This window comes from Rosa chinensis, chromosome 7, assembly GCF_002994745.2.
Source record: "Rosa chinensis cultivar Old Blush chromosome 7, RchiOBHm-V2, whole genome shotgun sequence".
NCBI classification, from domain to species: domain Eukaryota; kingdom Viridiplantae; phylum Streptophyta; class Magnoliopsida; order Rosales; family Rosaceae; genus Rosa; species Rosa chinensis.
In genome coordinates this window covers 70136521-70155918 of record NC_037094.1, presented here as the reverse complement: position 1 = coordinate 70155918, position 19398 = coordinate 70136521, and the positions used below count along the sequence as shown (strand labels likewise).

General features: G+C 35.7%; 1 protein-coding gene across 1 annotated transcript; it reads left to right on the top strand.

Moving 5' to 3' along the window:
* The first annotated feature begins 12743 nt into the window (after positions 1 to 12743).
* On the top strand, positions 12744 to 16976 carry LOC112179714 (RNA-binding protein 38). Its single transcript, XM_024318189.2, has 6 exons — positions 12744 to 13421; positions 13509 to 13632; positions 13853 to 13979; positions 15048 to 15084; positions 15192 to 15489; positions 16681 to 16976. Exons 1-6 carry the CDS (start codon positions 13161 to 13163, stop codon positions 16755 to 16757), a joined length of 924 nt encoding a protein of 307 aa, XP_024173957.1. The 5' UTR covers positions 12744 to 13160; the 3' UTR covers positions 16758 to 16976.
* The last annotated feature ends 2422 nt before the right edge of the window (positions 16977 to 19398 follow it).

The following is a 19398-nucleotide window of genomic DNA, read 5'->3' as shown; positions in this document are numbered from 1 at the left end:
AGCTACGATCGGAGCTCGTCACCACTGGATCGACCACACAACACCCTCAAACGCTTCAGCCGAAAGCCGCTGCTAATCGGAGCCACACAGCCTCTAAATGGGCCTTCGAACAATCCCCAGAACCCGACTTCTCCAAAAGAGGACCTGTCGCTCCGTCTTCTCGCCGTCGCCCTGGTCTGGACACCGCACGGTCGCCGCCTCCACACGAAACCCTAGGTTTCACACCCTCGAGGTTGCTCTGTATTGCTCAGAGTCCTCCGCTCAAAGCTGATTAAAATTTATTTACCAGCATCGATTCTATTAATTGTGTGCATTATTAGCTTCAAAGATTAGAGACATATATTAATTTGTCCGTTGGGGAAAATAAAGAAATCAATTGTGTATTCTCGTTCTACCAAATTGCAAAATCATTAATCAAGTCTATGTTTAGAATGTCAAATGAAATAACCACTGATAATAATTGTTTGGTCTAATAGTTGTGAAAAAAGATCTAATGACAGAAAGTATTCATGATTTTGTTAAGACTACAAGTCATATGCTGATGGTCAAAGTCAACAGTCAACAGAGATAATAACCACATTAGCATAAATATGGAGTTTTTATCTTTAACTGAGTGTTGGTCATTTTCTTTGTAACTGTACATCGCCTTCTTCATTCATCCATATACCCAGATTTCTACGGTTTGTTACAGAGTACTCCATAGCCATTTTCTTTGCCTCTTCGTTTCTACCATGATTTCTATCATGGTATTAGAGCGGGTTATCACATGTGTGCATGCCTAATGGCTACACGGGCTCCACGTCACCCAAAGTTGTCCACGTGTATGGCTTGAAAATTCGCCACACGTGCAGGGGCGTGTTGAGAATATATACATCCCACATGGGAAAAATGGGACCTTGCCTATGGGTTTATAAGGGTTTGGGCTACTTCATCCATTGCCAATTGGTTTTGGATGTGAACCTCAAATTACTTTATCATGGTATCATGGTAGAAACGAAGAGGCAAAGAAAATGGCTATGGAGTACTCTGTAACAAACCGTAGAAATCTGGGTACATGGATGAATGAAGAAGACGATGTACAGTTACAAAGAAAATGACCAACACTCAGTTAAAGATAAAAACTCCATATTTATGCTAATGTGGTTATTATCTCTGTTGACTGTTGACTTTGACCATTAGCATATGACTTGTACTCTTAACACCAGGTTGGGTAATTTGTTTCGTCCAAACGAACAGAGATGGTGTTGTAGGTTTGAGTAGAGAATGCCATTTTTCTTCAAATCTTGTACTGAAAAAATGGATCTTGATGAATTTGAGTAGTGCAAACGGCTACAGCATGAGCAACACAAATAGCTATAGAATAACCCCAAATCTTGATTCACGAATAGATTTTCACAAATCAAGAACAAAGCAAAGTAGATCTGCAAGTAGAGAGATTTCTTTTTGACTGGTAATTTGATGATTCTACAGGGTAGTTTCTTGTTGGTTTTGCTTGATTTCTTGAACAATATCGGTTTTCTACTAGTAATTGAACAAGGAAAACGAAGAACAAAGAAAGAAGAGGAGGAACTTAGGGTTTTTGATCGGAGTTGCAGCGGAGAACTTGATGAAGGATCGAAGGTCAGGCCACCATGGGCTTTGATACCATGTTAGATTTTCGATGAAGATGGTGAAAGGTTGAAGACGAAAGAAAAACTGGGGAAAGGAAAGAAATAATATCTGAGAGCTGTTTTGATATTTTTCTCTGATTGTTACAAAATGACCTAATTGCTTAACACTTCTAATTGCACTTAACCACTACTTATAGTAACCAGTTACTAACCAACTAACTTTCTTTCTCTCCATCAGATACTCAACACGTGTAGACAATCTGCAATCCTTATTACCTTGATTCTGTACTATACTCTTAACATCCCCCCTCAAACTAGTGCTAGGATCCCAAGCACTAGGTTGCAGCATAGAATGTGTTTTCAGCCAGGAGGAATGAGAAAAAGTGATCGCCATAGCTTCATAGGCTGAGAGGCCTGCCTACAGTTCAACATAGTAGTATCTAGAGGAGTGGAAGGAAACCTCCAACTGCTTTGGGTTTTCATGACTTCAATTTCCTCAAGTTGCCTATGTGACTCAGGCTTGACTCCTGATTGACCTATATCCTTGGAATATCTTTTCCATATTATATTGGAAGCTACAGTTTCTGTAACCCTTTTCTCATTGTTGTGAGAATCTGTGAATGGTTCCAAGGTTTGAACCAAGCTTCCATTCTTACCATGTTCAACATCTTTATAACCACCATGCACCCGTTTACCTTTAGATGAAACTTGATCAGCTGAATTCCCCATAGAACCTTTCTGCATTATATGCAACTTATCACTTGTTGATTTATTTTCACTAACAGTCTTCTTCATAACTTCAGAAATAGTCACAGCAACCAAATTCTCTGGAGAAAAAACTATATCTGCTGAGGAGTGAATTGTATTTTTAGCCTCACCAGGTCCAGTGCTATCTAAAGATTTAGGCACCTCGACTTCATTAGAAGCAGTAGCTTCAAGCACATCAGATAAAGAGTTCTCTCTAACTATGTCAGTTCTTAAATCTGTTGAAATATTCTGCTTGCAGCTCTGAGAGTTCCTATCATATTCAGACTGAATATCTGACAGTTTCTTATGCAATTGCTCAGTTGTATCAAGCACAAGCTTAGATGAAAGCCCAAGCATGAATGCATCCGATGTGTCTCCAACAACAGTGTCTTCTATAGTTTCTGATGCCAATCTGTCTTTGTCAATTGAAAGCAACTCTTTCTTGTTTTCCATTTCTTTCGTGCTAGAAGTAGGCATATATTTTCTATTACTCATCACAGCACTAGTAGCACATGCATTATGATATCCAATCCTAGCAGCATTATATACAACTCCATTTGGCATAGAGCAATCTGGTTGACAATTAAATTGCTGCACAGTTCCACTGTTTGCCTAAGAAGTAATGAAATTCGGCTGTGAAAATCCATTAGGCTGATGTAGTAAAATACCAGTTGGTTGAAGACCATTGTTTTGTTGAGAGCCATAATTTTGCTAAATAAAGCCATTATTGGGTTGAGAAAACCTTCCATTGCCATTTTGTAGAACACAACCATTGCTCAAGAAGGCATTAGAGTAATCACTGTGATATCCAACATTAGACACAGTAGGTGAACAAGTATAGCCGTGAGGTAGTGTCATACTATTTTGGGCAACCATAGTAGTTAAAGAGGATAAAGACAATGCCTTCTTCTATAACTCAATCTCAAATTCAGTAGAGAGCAATAAAGACATGACTTCATCCATGGTTATATCATGTTTTCCTCTGATAATTTGTCTAGTAGGACCATATTCAATAGGCAAAGAAAATGGCTATGGAGTACTCTGTAACAAACCGTAGAAACAAATTACCCAACCTGGGTTTATCAGATGAAACATCACCTCAGAGGTCATGGTCTCTTGAAGTTTGTTGATGGTTCTCATCTTTGTCCACCCCAATTTCTTGTTGGTGATGATGGCTCTCTCACCAACAATTCTGTTGCTCGAGAAAGATGGATGGAACAAGATAGTTTTCTTATCTCCATGCTTACAACCACGCTTTCTGCAGAAGCTTTAACTCTGGTAATCGGTTGTCAAACATCTATGGAGGTATGGCTTACTCTCAAGCAAAGATATGCTATTGTTTCTGAACCGCATATTATGAAATTAAAGGCTGCATTACAGAACATTCAAAAAGGATATGACTCAATAGACAAGTACTTGTTGCGTTTTAAATATATGAGAGATCGATTAGCTGTGGCAGGAATTGAGATGAATGATTAAGATGTTAAATTTCTGATTCTTGCTGGGCTCCCTAGCGAGTATAGTCACACTAGGCTAATTATCAGAAGCAAAAGTAATGTTGATTTGGAAGAAGTGAGATCATTGTTGTTGTCTGCTGAATATGAAATTGAATTGGGGAATAAGTCTGCACCTTTAATTCTTTTTGATGCAATGTTAGCTCAATATGGTATGTACTCTGGGATGTTGTCATCCACTTGCTTTGGTCAACCTTCTGGGATGCAATCAAATCTTCTGTCTTCCATTGGTAATCATGGAGTCACTCAGAATCGTATGTGCCCTTATGTGACTTCTGGCATGACTAATGTGCATCAATATAATGCTTCCCCTGCAACCACGCAATATGGTGTTTTCACTCCACAGCACACTATGATTGCAAGCACTTGTTTTGCTATACCACCCGCATCAGCTACCTCACCAGCTTCATTCCAACACAACTTCATTCCATCCAGTGGTAACTATCAGTCTATGCCATTTATGGGAAACGATGGATTCATGATGAACAACAATATGGTAAATGAAGGTAGTTACAATCCAATGCCATTTCTGTTTGATGTCTCTCATCAAACATCTGGTTTTATTGCTCAAAATGGTTCCAATATGTCACTGCCATTTAGTCATCAACAACAACATGCATCTACTATGAATAACTGCAACTACAACAGCACTCCACACCAGAATGCAATTTTATCTCAGCAGAATTTCTCTCATCAAACTGTTCAGAATGATTCTTCAAACAATGATTATCAGCAGAATGGCTTTATCAATTCCTTTGCAGATGGTGGCTACTCAGATGACAGTACTTCATATCCAAATTTTCCAAGTAACAAGGGTACAAACAACTACAACAATAGGTCCAATAAAAACAATGGGAAGCCAAGAACCAATGGGAACTTCATCAATGTCATTGTGTGTCAGATCTGTGAAAAACCAGGGCACAGTGCATACAAGTGTTATTACAGGAATTGTCAACAACAGCATGGTGCATCAAGTTCTTCGGTAGTATGCCAAATTTGTGACAAAATTGGTCACCCTGCCTCCAAATGTCATCTTAGAAATCCTCAACCTCAGATATTTGCTACAAGGCATCAGTATGATTGTCATCCACCATCCCCTGCAGCACCTCAAGCTTTGTCTGCTTCCATTTGCACTCAACCAAAGCCACCCTCCATTGCTACTCAGCCAACTAACAATGCTTCTCAATCACAAGTTGTCAAGTCTCTGCCATTTTCATTATCAGTTCCTACTCGACCTCAATTGCAGCAAGCTCTCCTCACGAAACTTGCAGTTTTGCGGACACCAAGAACTTGGCTACTACCTTCCACTCTGGACAGAAATTTAATGAATTGTAGGCAAGCTTGTGAGTCTTCGAATTCGTGGCGATCACTTCCTCTCATTCCTCCTGGTTGAAAACACATTCTCTGTAGCACCCTAGTGCTTGGGGATCCCAACACTAGTCTGAGGGGGGATGTTAAGAGTACAAGTCATATGCTGATGGTCAAAGTCAACAATCAACAGAGAACCACATTAGCATAAATATGGAGTTTTTATCTTTAACTGAGTGTTGGTCATTTTCTTTGTAACTGTACATCGTCTTCTTCATTCATCCATGTACCCAGATTTCTACGGTTTGTTACAGAGTACTCCATAGCCATTTTCTTTGCCTCTTCGTTTCTACCATGATTTCTAACAGATTTGACTATACTCTACCAACATAACTGCGAAGGGAACCTTGTGTATATTCATGATTTCAGTTGTTGGATAACAAATCAAAAATATACATATAAAATGTTGACATTTTCTTAAAGATCAAACTAATCTGAAGTACATATGTTTTACATTTTATTTTCTTATTGTTATCACTTTGGTCCGTTATGCGTTTACAGTCGTATGAAAAAATTACTTATTTCATGAATCTAAGTCTTTCTATTATCAAGATGACATGATTCATTTTTTATGTTTTCATTCAGAGCATCTCGGTAGAAAAAAAAAAAAATTTTAAAATTTATTGAGCTGGATTACAAGATGGTTTCAACAAAAACATTACACATTACACATTACACTTTGCTCAAGAACAATGGACAATGCAACAGTCCTTCAAAGTGACTTTGTGGCTCGCATGGTGATGAAGCTTACGGACAAGATAATGGTCTTCCTTTAGCATATATACTACAACCACAGTACTACTACAATCTGGACCCCATTGAATTTTTAGCTAGGTTTATTAATTGATTATTAGCCAATGACCATGATTTGGGAATGATTCGATGCCGACGGACAACATAAACTATTACAAATACTAATCCGGATTGTGATTTCCATGACTGCCGCCCATAGCTAGCAATTGCATTATATCTATATTTTGCACATGATATTTTTTTATTTTATCAATTGGTTTTTATGTAATCCTCTTATTAACATTGTTGTTTTCTTTCACTTCCTTCTCGTTTGTTTGGATGTTATAGCTTTGTAAACAACAGCTGATGATTGATTAGACCGTTAGGAACATGGGGTCATGTGGGAATATCTCATTAGCATTTTGAAAATTAGAGGCAGTTGCATAGAATATTTGAGAAAAAGATCCACTCTTCATAAGCTGGTCGAAATTAGCTGTTCTTTGACCATAAGCAGCCAAGTAACATGAAGCAGAAATGCACAATAACATATTGCTATATAACCCACTTTGTCAAGTTTCCAAACACCAAGATTTGTGGTCCTTAATTTGCTTTGACAAAATTAGACAGAGAAAAAGATTAGCTTCCTGCTAAAAACTCATTACTAGGTAGTGCTCTTGTCAGCAAATCACTGGTTTTTATTTTTATTTTTTTGGCAGACAGTAAATCACTGTTTGATCACCTTCCTTTCTTGTAGTTCTGATTATCCAATACAGTAGATTAAGCAATGGGCATCCCATCCAGTTAATAATTGGTCTATTCAAAGTGGCAACTCGATGATGATCGAATGGTCCATCTATAATGGCCTAGCTAGCAGACCCACAATGAGTAGTACAGTTGTTGGGGGCATCTGATACCCACATCGTGGATCAATTGTATGCAAACGGTTATGGTATTTTATATTTTATATTTTGGTTCAAAGAGCTATTCGTGTTTTCTACGGGGGAATGAATATTAATACATTCGCACGATTGCACCGAGTCACTGTTATGACAATACATATAATGGTTATGGTATTTTATATTTTTTATTTTGGTTCAAAGAGCTATTCGTGTTTTCTACGGGGGACTGAATATTTATACATTCACACGATTGCACCGAGTCACTGTTAGGACAATACATATATCAGAGTTCCGAAGTAACATACTGCCATGCTTTTTCAGCCTAACCGAAGAGAAAATCACTAGCAAGTAAAGTGTATTAAAGAACTGCCCTATTCATTTATTGAAAGCCTATAAAAAAAAAATTTCTAAAACACCTATACAACTCTTAATTTGGGACAAGGAAAACAGTTGGATTAGAAATAACCCATCATGAATCATACAATTATATATAAAACAAGACATAGTTTAGTGACACGTGACCCGTGACCCGTGACCCGTACCTATATAAAAAGATCTAGAAGTATTGAAAACTCTTTTCGATCTTCATGATTTCTATTTGTTAAATCTAAAATAACGTCCACTCTAAGTTGAAAATTAGAGAATAGATCAAGTAGAGAATGCCAACTCACCTGATTACTAAAAGTAATAGGTTAAATTAGATCAAATGAAGTTTAACTTGGATAATTTTGTTTTGAACTCGGGAACTATAGTCAAAATCTTTATATATTTGTGTATGTGTTTGGTGGTGAAAGCATTCCTTTAGATCCCTTAACATCATAGTTTTCAAAATCAAAGCTGAAATTGAATTTTTAGTAAGTTTTTATGTTTTCATTAAGTTGCTGCCTAATGTTTTCTTTTAATTATGTCGTATGGATCCCCATCCTCCAAATTTATGTCTGTGTACCTTATTGGGTTAATATTGTATTGCTAAAGTCTAAGTGAGGTAATTAATTCATTTTTAGTTCTATCCAGTAGCATAATTTAGTGTTTTTCGAACTTTTGAGTAGTTAATTTGGGACAATTTTGTGCGGAAGAACCCTACCTGCTTGTACTAATCGACTAATAAGTGTGCTTGCAAAAGTTTAAATTGTGTGCGTATTTTATACATATCACTTCATGTGTATGGAGATAATACACATAGGAGGCGTCCTTATGATGTTTAAGATTATAGTTATAACATTTAGTCTTTTACTCGAGTATTTGGGCTAAATAGATAAGAGCTTTATAGGAGCATCTTTAGCAGACTTTTTTATTTTGGCTCTTTAGTTATTTTGGAGAGCATGTTTGGTTTTTTATTTATTTTAGTAGCTGCACCAGACTCTTAAGTGACTATCCATTATAATTTTTGGCTATCTCGCTCTTAAATATAAAAAGCAAGATGAGGCTCTTTATAATTTAAAACTTTTATTTTGAGTTATTTTATGTAATTTATAAATACATTTAAACTATTTAATCTTCATTTAAAAAATAATATAAATTAAAAACTAACTAAAATAGCGAGTACTGATGCAGACGTATTTCTAAAGTGACTAGCTAAAATGACTTTAAATTTGACTCAAAAATTGCTAGTATTGCCAAAGATGCTATAGTGATGTAATTTCATAACCATTGACCTTACTCTATATTTATTATTTTTTCTTAATTCTTTACACGGTGCAGATATAGTTACCTAAATTGTTTGTATTTTTCTCTCTTCACATGTAGAATGAGGATAGACATGAGAGACGTGTCTATGATAGCTCGTACTTAATCATTTGGGTAGACAAGAGCTCTCGGGTGGTATTTATTTCAAAATAGGGGTCGTCAACGGGCCGGGCCCGGCCCATTCATAGCGGGCTTGGGCCGGGCCGGGCCGGGCCTTGCTATATTTTTAAATAATTGCGGGCCGGGCCGGGCCGGGCTTTATTAAAAATTAAAAGATCCAAGCCCGTCCATATAAAGCGGGCCTTGCGGGCTTTTTCGGGCCGGGCCGGGCTTGGCCTTGCGGGCTTTTTTGGGCCGGGCCTTGCGGGCTTTATTTATAAATAAATATTTATAGACACAAGTTTTTTTTTTTTTAATCAAGCTTTGGAAATTCAATGGATAATAATCAAATACAACGAAAGATAACATATCTATATAACTAGATTGTACCCAAAAAAATCTATATTTATATATAGATACTAATTTATTGATAAATAAATTTTTAAAGACACTAATTTTTTATAAATCTATATTTATATATCATACACTCCAAAGAGCAACCCCTATCAATTCAAAGAAAATGAAAAAACCGACCGTTGGATGAGTTTATTACAATAAATTATGAGTGTGGTAAAAAATTTAGCCAATTTCACCATATTTTCGAATCCGATCGGATTAGTCAACCGTAGACACTTATATGCTTTATTGGTTGACCGATGCCGTGACAACCTCGAAACGTGCTTATTTTTTCACATCACATTTGTATATATTCCATCAATGGATGTGCGTGGACATAAGATAAAAAAAAATAATTTTAATTACAAACACATTGGTCTATACCAATTTTCCTCCTAAAGTTGTATGACATATTCATTGTATTTAAATTGTTTAGGTTCATTCTAAAGCAATCATGAAGTGGAAAATGAATTCAGAGAAACCAACCGCTCGATTGAGAGATTGTAATGTTTTATGGTGGTTGTAGAAAATCCAGCCAATTTGGTTATCGTTTCGAATTCGATCAACTAGGTCAAACTTAGTTACTCTTATAAACCTATATTTATATATCATATACTCCAAAGAGCAACCCATATCAATTCAAAGAAAATGGAAAAACCGACCGTTGTATGAGTTTATTACAATAAATTATTAGTGTGGTAAAAAATTTAGCCAATTTCACCATATTTTCGAATCCGATCGGATTAGTCAACCGTAGACACTTATATGTTTTATTGGTTGACCGATGCCGTGACAACCTAGAAACGTGCTTATTTTTTCACATCACGTTTGTATATATTCCATCAATGGATGTGCGTGGACATAAGATAAAAAAAAATTAATTTTAATTACAAACACATTGGTCTATACCAATTTTTCTCCTAAAGTTGTATGACATATTCATTGTATTTAAATTGTTTAGGTTCATTCTAAAGCAATCATGAAGTGGAAAATGAATTCAGAGAAACCAACCGCTCGATTGAGAGATTGTAATGTTTTATGGTGGTTGTAGAAAATCCAGCCAATTTGGTTATCGTTTCGAATTCGATCAACTAGGTCAAACTTAGTTACTCTTATAAACCTATATTTATATATCATACACTCCAAAGAGCAACCCCTATCAATTCAAAGAAAATGAAAAAACCGACCGTTGGATGAGTTTATTACAATAAATTATGAGTGTGGTAAAAAATTTAGCCAATTTCACCATATTTTCGAATCCGATCAGATTAGTCAACCGTAGACACTTATATGCTTTATTGGTTGACCGATGCCGTGACAACCTCGAAACGTGCTTATTTTTTCACATCACGTTTGTATATATTCCATCAATGGATGTGCGTGGACATAAGATAAAAAAAATTAATTTTAATTACAAACACATTGGTCTATACCAATTTTCCTCCTAAAGTTGTATGGCATATTCATTGTATTTAAATTGTTTAGTTCATTCTAAAGCAATCATGAAGTGGAAAATGAATTCAGAGAAACCAACCGCTTGATTGAGAGATTGTAATGTTTTATGGTGGTTGTAGAAAATCCAGCCAATTTGGTTATCGTTTCGAATTTGATCAACTAGGTCAAACTTAGTTACTCTTATAAACCTATATTTATATATCATATACTCCAAAGAGCAACCCATATCAATTCAAAGAAAATGGAAAAACCGACCATTGGATGAGTTTATTACAATAAATTATGAGTGTGGTAAAAAATTTAGCCAATTTCGCCATATTTTCGAATCCGATCGGATTAGTCAACCGTAGACACTTATATGTTTTATTGGTTGACCGATGCCGTGACAACCTCGAAACGTGCTTATTTTTTCACATCACGTTTGTATATATTCCATCAATGGATGTGCGTGGACATAAAATAAATAAAAAAAATTTTAATTGCAAACACATTGGTCTATACCAATTTTCCTCCTAAAGTTGTATGACATATTCATTGTATTTAAATTGTTTAGGTTCATTCTAAAGCAATCATGAAGTGGAAAATGAATTCAGAGAAACCAACCGCTCGATTGAGAGATTGTAATGTTTTATGGTGGTTGTAGAAAATTCAGCCAATTTGATTATCGTTTCGAATTCGATCAACTAGGTCAAACTTAGTTACTCTTATAAACCTATATTTATATATCATATACTCCAAAGAGCAACCCATATCAATTCAAAGAAAATGGAAAAACCGACCGTTGGATGAGTTTATTACAATAAATTATGGGTGTGGTACAAAATTTAGCCAATTTCACCATATTTTCGAATCCGATCGAATTGGTCAACCGATATGTAGAATATATATATATGCACATATTTTATATAGAATAATAGAAGTATAAGAACTTCCACACACACACACACATATATATATAAACACACACACACATATATATATATATATAATTATATATATATATATATATATATATATATATATAAACACACACACACACACATATATAAATATATATACATATATATAAACACACACACATATAATATATATCTATATATATATTTATTATGCGGTAATGCATATATATCTTTTCTATATATATATAACACACACACACACACACACACACATATATATATATATAAACACACACACAAATATATATCTATGTGTGAGTGTGTGTATATATATATTTATAAACACACACACACATATCTACACACACACACAGATATATATATATATATATATAAAATATTTTACGGGCTTTTACGGGCCGGGCCTACGGGCCGGGCCTGGTTTTTGCGGGCTTTTAGCGGGCCGGCCCTCGGCCCACCGAGGAGGGCTTTTGCGGGTTTTTTGACGGGCCGGGCCGGGCTAAAAGCCCTCAGGGTAGGCGGGCCTCCATCGGCCCACTTGATCCGCGGGCTTTTTGATGAGGCCTATTTCAAAACCATTAACCATCCTGTCTCACTTTTCATGTTTCTTCATACTGTGCAGTTGTATTTACTTGAATTGTGTGTATTTGTTTTTATTTTTATTTTTGTGTGTGTATATTTGTTTCTATGTTCACTTGTAGAGTGATGAACCGATGATACACATGAAATGCGTGTCTGATATTTAAAGTTTTCTTTTTGCTCATGAAAGTTTTGATTTTGACTTTTACTTACCATTTGGTTAAGTAGATAAGAGGCCTCTAGTGGTGTTAATTTCAAAACGATTGACCATTTGTAGATTAATTACTTCTTACGTTTCTCTACACGGTGTAGATAGTGGTCTGCTGAAAATAAAACGGAATGTTTGTAACTAGATCTGTATTTATCTGTCTCCTCACATGCAGAACGAGGATGTTCATGAAAGCAGTGTCCATGAGATTTAAAGTTTTGATTTTAACTCATACTTAACCATATAGATAAGAGCTCTCATTGGCCCTCCTCTATATTTATCACTTTTGATGCTTCTTTACACAGTGTACTCGTAGTTATGTAAATTATTTGTATTATCTGTTTCTTCACATGTAAAACGAGAATACCCGTAAGAAGCGTGTATTTTATTAGTTTCGTAAGAGGGTGAACAATTAAAACTAAGAAGTTGAAAATATGAAAGGAAATTAAAGCTAATAAAAGTGGAGAAGAACACAAAGAGGAAGCAAATTGAGAGAATTAAAATGGGGATTATTGTTTCATTGGAAGGTGGGAGGGTTTATTAATGCAGAGACAGGGAGGACATACTTTCAAGTGCGTTGAGTCACGCAGCTGTCATTCGGTATTACAAAGCAGAAGCCAACTCTGCCCTCTTCTTCATAGCCAGCAAATAAGCGTTTGCACCTGTCGGATGCTTTCTTTCTCTCTTATTATGTGAGTGTGTCTCTGATTCTCTCTCTCAATCAATCAATTTAACCAACTCCTCCTCTCTGTTTCAAACTGCCCATCAACTATTTGACAGAAGTCCCAACGAGACCAACAACAACAGTTTTAAACTAATCCCACCACCTCCTCCTCCTTCAATGAAATGGAGGCTCATATAGAGCCAGACCAACCAGGGAAGACCAACATCATGAGGTGGAAGCAAAGATCAATCTGCTTGGTGATCGAGTCCCTGTCAGCTATCTTATGAGTATTGCATTACACCCAAGACTAGTTCGTTCGAAACAAGACATACCCACTTGTGATTTTGATGTTTTTCTTGCCATGGCTCACCCACATTACCGATCACAATTCGGAGACACAACTTTTACTAAAGTGTTTGTTGGAGGATTAGCATGGGAGACACCGACCGAGGAAATGCGAAGGTATTTCGAGCAGTTCGGAGAGATTCTTGAAGCTGTGATTATTGCTGATAAGAATACAGGAAAATCTAAAGGATATGGATTTGTAAGTGTTTGATCACCTACAACAAATTTTTTCTGAATATGGGTTTGTTTTGACCCTTTTTCTGAATTTGGGTTCTGATTAATACAGGTGACTTTTCGTGATGCTGAATCGGCGAGGAGGGCTTGTGCTAATCCGAACCCCGTGATCGACGGAAGAAGAGCAAACTGTAATATTGCTTCGTTGGGAAGGCCTAGACCTTCACCCCCTAGAGGTACATTTTGCATATTTTCACCATCTGGATATATACATATATACAGATTGGAGCAGGAGTGGACGTCCGCAATGTGAATGTCGAAAATGCATTCAGCGCAATCGAAATAGCATTAAGGCCAATTAAATTTTAGATTTGAAATGAACAAATTTGGGGAAATTTCTTTTTTGGTATACAAAATTGATGATAAAGTAAATGCGGATTTTGATGTTTCCTATAGGAAGAAGTCAAGGTACAAGCCCATATCAGGGAAATGCACCACAGGCTGCACCACCCTACGGTGGAGTGCCGCCATTACCGCCACCGCTGCCACAAGCACCGGCTCCGATTATATATCCACCTTACAGGTAAGCACTGTTACATTTTGTTTTTTGGGGGGTTAGAAGATAAATGGTCCATGCAGTGAATTAAAAAAGTGGAGTAGATAGACGTGGTGTCGTTTTTTATGTTTCATTGAATATTTCCTGGGTACAGTTGGTATCAACCTGTAAATAGCAAATATTTGTTTTTTTTGTCCCTGAAAATAGAGAGTACAGTATCATATAAAATTTGACCTTAGCAATGGAAGTGGCAACCCATGTTCTCCTAATGTGCATAACCATTGGACCTACTGAGTTTTTATGCATGTCTTGTACTAGGGTTTAGCAACAAAAACACAACGCATTTGATTATAGTTATAAAATTGTGTATTTTTTTGTGTTGAAATTTTTCTCAGTTTTTTTTTTGTTTGTTTGGAAAACTGTGTTGACTTTTAGATAGAAAAAAGAGGGTAAGAAGGGTTATGCAATGTCATAGTCATGGTGGTCCTTTATCAGTTACTTAATGTGCACATATCAGACTCTAGTACCATCCTATAGTACTTATCTATGTTTTTGCTATTATGCATCTGTTCTGTTACTTATTAATCAACCAATAAAGAGTGAATTCTATTGAAACGAAACAAAAAGATGAACGAAACGACAATGTTGATGATGACATAGAGGTACAGTGGTGAAAAAGAAGAGAAAATAATTTAGGATTATAATAGGTCGAAGATCCAATCTTTTTCGAGTGTAATATGTCATGGGAGCCATAGTTGGCTGGATCAGTTTTATTAATCACTCACTTTTACCTACTAATCAGTCATTATATGTACATGTGCTAACGGTTGAGCTGAAATATAGATCCCCAATCTTAGATGATGAACCCACACTACTACCCTCCATTACTATCATTAAAGTGCTTCCTATCCCCATAAGAAATGGTAGCATTAACATAGATTTATCATGTTACCTGATTTTCCAACTAGTGAAAATACTCTTCGAGTTCTTTACCTTAAATAATTTTGTATGTATTTAATATCAGTTTTGTGCCGAGTAATTGTTTTCTTTTCTGATCTTTACTCATGAGTTTCTTTTTTTTTTACTGAATCGCAGTTACCCAACCTACAGTCCTGATTATGGATACCATCAAGTTAGTCTCTCTCTCTCTCTCTCTCTCTCTCTCATATGCATGCATATGCAATAATACAAGCACGGCAAACAATTGGCTCACATTATTGTTGAATATATGGTTTGCAGCAAGCTGCTATGTACAACCAACAAGTAGTTCATCAACAGCCCCAGTACTACCACCAACAACACTATGGAGCATCATCACCTTCAACAATGGGAGCTCCATACTACTATCATCAAGGCTACTCTTTTCAATCTCCAAGGGGCTCATTTTCTGCGGTTCCCCAGGCGCAACGTATGCCCGCTGCACCTTCCTATGTCTACTATCCTACGCAGCAGATGGATGCCTCCTTCTCCTCTTATCCTCCTCCAATCCTACAACAACCCCCCACATTAAGGCGTCCTCCTCTCACCTCTCCTTCCGGTAACTAGCTACCTTAATCTCTCTCGTTTTCATTTCTCTTTAAGAATAACATAACATACGAAACTGTTTAAGGGAAAACTATCATTTGTTATTTTTATGCCAGATAGAAAGAGTTGGTGAATGATGAAAGGAAACACTTGGAATTGAACCATATAAATTCAAAGATATTTATGTTTCCTAGGGATTTGTCTAATACGGACCTAGTGGGGCAACAAGGGCAAAGCCAACCCATGTGAGTGAGCTGTGTGATGACCCAAATAAGGGTCAATGGGAAGTCATGAGTGACAGAGAAGCAGCAGCAGAGTGTAAACGAACAGTAGTGAGTGAGCGCATGTGGCTCATCAGTATCACAAATTTAGTTTTCATTTCTGAAGATCATGCAGTCAAGTGGTCGTATATATAATTAAAGAGAGAGGTCCAGGACATATTGCATGCATTGGTAGATACTGCCAATGATGAGCCCTAGGATATTAAGATCGAGGTGGGGGGTAGGTTGGTTTCCAAACTAAAGATAAATATAAGTAAAAAATATAATTAACATTCCAATAGCTTTATATATAAACAAGTTTTCAAGACTTCAACCCCAGGGTCTGGTTTAGGAGCACACAATAATTTTGATCCATCAATGATAACCGGGATCAAATCAGCCGGTTTGGTCTAGTTCAGTCCGGCTCACATTTTTCTTGGGTTCTTTTGCCCACCCCTTTCACCACTCCTATTAATATAACTATTTCGCTTTGTGATCATGAGCCATGAGTTCTGAGATACTTGAAAATTCTAAAATGCATATTAAATTTGGAAAAAAAAAAAAAATTACTGACCAGAAGAAAAAAATTACTCTTTTTTCAACCTTATATAGCTGTGGACCTGTGATTGAGTGGTCAAGGCTGGATATTTTTAGTCATTTTTCTTATGGTCATAAGTTCATGATAACCCTACCATTTCAAAGGACATAAGTACAAATTGGTGTGTCGGACTCTGTCTCATTGGATTGGGTATGCATTACATATAATGGTGGAATTATGGACAGCCCTAAGCTTAGTTGATTTTGATATCTGTGTAGTGCTTGTGATACCAAAATATTTTTAGGTGGTTTAGGTTTAGGTTCTATTGCTAAACTTTATCTAAACTGCTACTGCTTACGTATATGCTTGTGTAAATCTTTGTAATATTGTTTATTTTTGGTGTCAGATTCACAGAATCCACAACATGCCTCCACAGAATCAGAAGCTGGAGTTGCTACTTCAGAAAGTAATCCAGATACCTAAAGGCTAGAGAAACCACTCGTTCATAAATGCATGAATTGCTCAAATGTTTCGAATGTATAATCTTTATGCAATTTAAAATGATGTGTTGGGAACTTGGGATCATTGATCATAGAGGTTTCTTTCAACATTTTTTTTTTGTATGGGACGATCTCACCAATCTTTCTCTCTAAATTAATTTCTCTCAATTTCTCCCAATTTTTTCATTCTCTTTAACACTCTCATTTAGGTTAATGTTCTTTCGTTTTTTCATGGAAATTTGGTGTATTCATACGATAATACTAATTGTAGCGATGCAAATTTCTTCAATTCTATCATATATTTACTTTCACTGTAATTATAAATTATTTGATTAAACAAATAAAATTCAATACTTCACTTCAACATAATATTATTTCGATAAAATATAAAGTACGTATGCAGTAGAAAATCACTATGTTGGTAACTTATGTTCCTTCATTTACTTGATCAGAGTTTTTTTTTTGAAAGAACTTGATCAGAGTTAGATGCTCTTAGTTTTGGACTTGCAAAATAGGGTAATATCGTGCATTGAACTCAAACTGTAATCTTCTTCTTATGATTTGGGTAACAATAAACTTTGATGAAGGCATAAACTAAAATTTTGAAAAGAAAAGAAATATGGTGGTGCAAATAGAGCGATCATACCATGTACACCATAAGTTATTATTATTTTTTTTCAATGGATATGTGCATGAAGGGAGTGTTATTTGGTTAAAAAAAAAAAAAAAAAAAGGTGCTGATTTCAGTTCTCTTTTATTATTTTTTTTTTAAATTGATGTCAAAAATAGGCCTATAAAATGGACATGACAGGGGCCAGCCTGACCTTAAGATATGATGGCCCAAATACTGCTCAGCCCTAGGCTTTTATAGCCGTAAGTGTTATATTAACATGGCAGGGCCGACTCTTTCACAAATATGTGAAGCCGAAAAAATTCAGGACAATAAAGCCCACCGGCGGCCCGCCTTGTATTTGGCTAGAGATTTGTGATATATATATATATATATATATAATTTTTGTGTGAAATAATATTAACTTCTATTAAAAATAATTTGATTGAGTTGAAAAACGAATTCAATTTTTTTAACTATAATGATGATGATGATGATACATTTAGCACAGTCTTAATGTACTCTAAACAATTAATTATATAAAAAATGATATTTCTTTTGTATTTTTCCTGGGCAGGGCTAAGCCGACCCTATACTTCACTAAAATGGGTAGAGCCTGGACTGGTCTAGGGCTTCAAAACCGAGGCCCAAGCCCTACTCTATGTAAAATGGGCAGGCTAAGCCCACCCATTAGCTTGGGCACAGCTAGCCCATAGCCCAAAAAATAGGGCTGGGGTTGGGCGTGCCTATCAGCCCTAGGGTGATTTTATAGGCCTAGTTAAAACTCTAATTTGTTTTTGAGAAATATTGAGATAGTAAGACTTGGATGAAACTTTTTGCAAGATAATACATGATTCTGAAGCTCGTAGGATGGATTTGCTTTTGTCCTGTATCTTTTAGGTGACTCATGTATGTATAAAGACTAAAAAAGAAACAAAATAGAGAATACCTGCATTGAATATATATATATATATATATATATATATATATAATCTTGCTTAGGTGCGGATATCTGTACCTAAGTAAAAGGTATGGATTTCCAGTTTTTACCTAGTTTTTTTATCACACATTTACATCTTAACTGTTCAGTTTTTAGGTTATAATGTATAGATCATCTCTAAATTTTCAGCTAAATTGATGATCGTTAAGGCATCCAAAACTGCAATTTACACGAACGAACCGAATTTGTCTAACCAGAACCGTTTATGTTCATTATTGTAAATTGCAGTTTTGAATGCCTTAACGATCATCAAATTGGCTGAAATTTTGCAGAGATGATCTATACATTAAGACCTAAAAACTGAACGGTTAAGATGTAAATGTGTAATAAAAAAGTGGGTAAAAACAGGAAATCCGTACCTAAGCAAAATGTACAGATATCCGCACCTGAGAAGCCATATATATATACACACACACACACACACACACACACACTTTTAATAGTTTAGGGTTTATATATATATGCATGCTATTGTTTTTATAGTTCAAGTATTATAATGGAGTAAGAAAGAAATCAAAAATGTAAAAGTCTAGCGCTAGAAAATTATAAAAATTTATTATAATATGATAATTTTTTTCTCAAAAAAAAAGAAAGAAAGAAAAAGTCTGAAGAGGACCCCAGTTCATTTAAATGGTTTGGAGTTGGTTCAAATGAGTTTCAAGTGCCTAAATTCACTTGGAGAAATATTTAATTCACATGAAAAAAACTCATCTCTTTTTTTGGACAGCTCATGATGATATCTAATGTTAGCGATTGGGGTTTAGTCTAAACCCTACACAAATACCCTTCTCAAAAAAAAAAAAAAAAACCTACACAAATGCTAGTCTTTTTTTTTAGTTTGGATTTCATATCCTATTTGAATCCTCAACACTTCCCTTGGTCTTCAAATATTCCATTGTGAAAAAAAAAAAAAAAATCCCCTTGGCTAGCGAAAAGGGATTACTACTGATTGTTTGAGTTTGTGCCTTGAAAGATATAAGACTAAATATTATTTAGTCCTTGAGCTTTCGACCA

Excerpts from the sequence above, each read along its gene's own strand:
- LOC112179714 (XM_024318189.2), top strand. The coding sequence starts at position 13,161 with ATGAGTATTGCATTACACCCAAGACTAGTTCGTTCGAAACAAGACATA. Across the intron at positions 13,633-13,852 it reads TAGACCTTCACCCCCTAGAG|GAAGAAGTCAAGGTACAAGC; the intron begins GTACATTTTGCA and ends TGTTTCCTATAG. Across the intron at positions 15,490-16,680 it reads TCCTCTCACCTCTCCTTCCG|ATTCACAGAATCCACAACAT; the intron begins GTAACTAGCTAC and ends TTTTGGTGTCAG.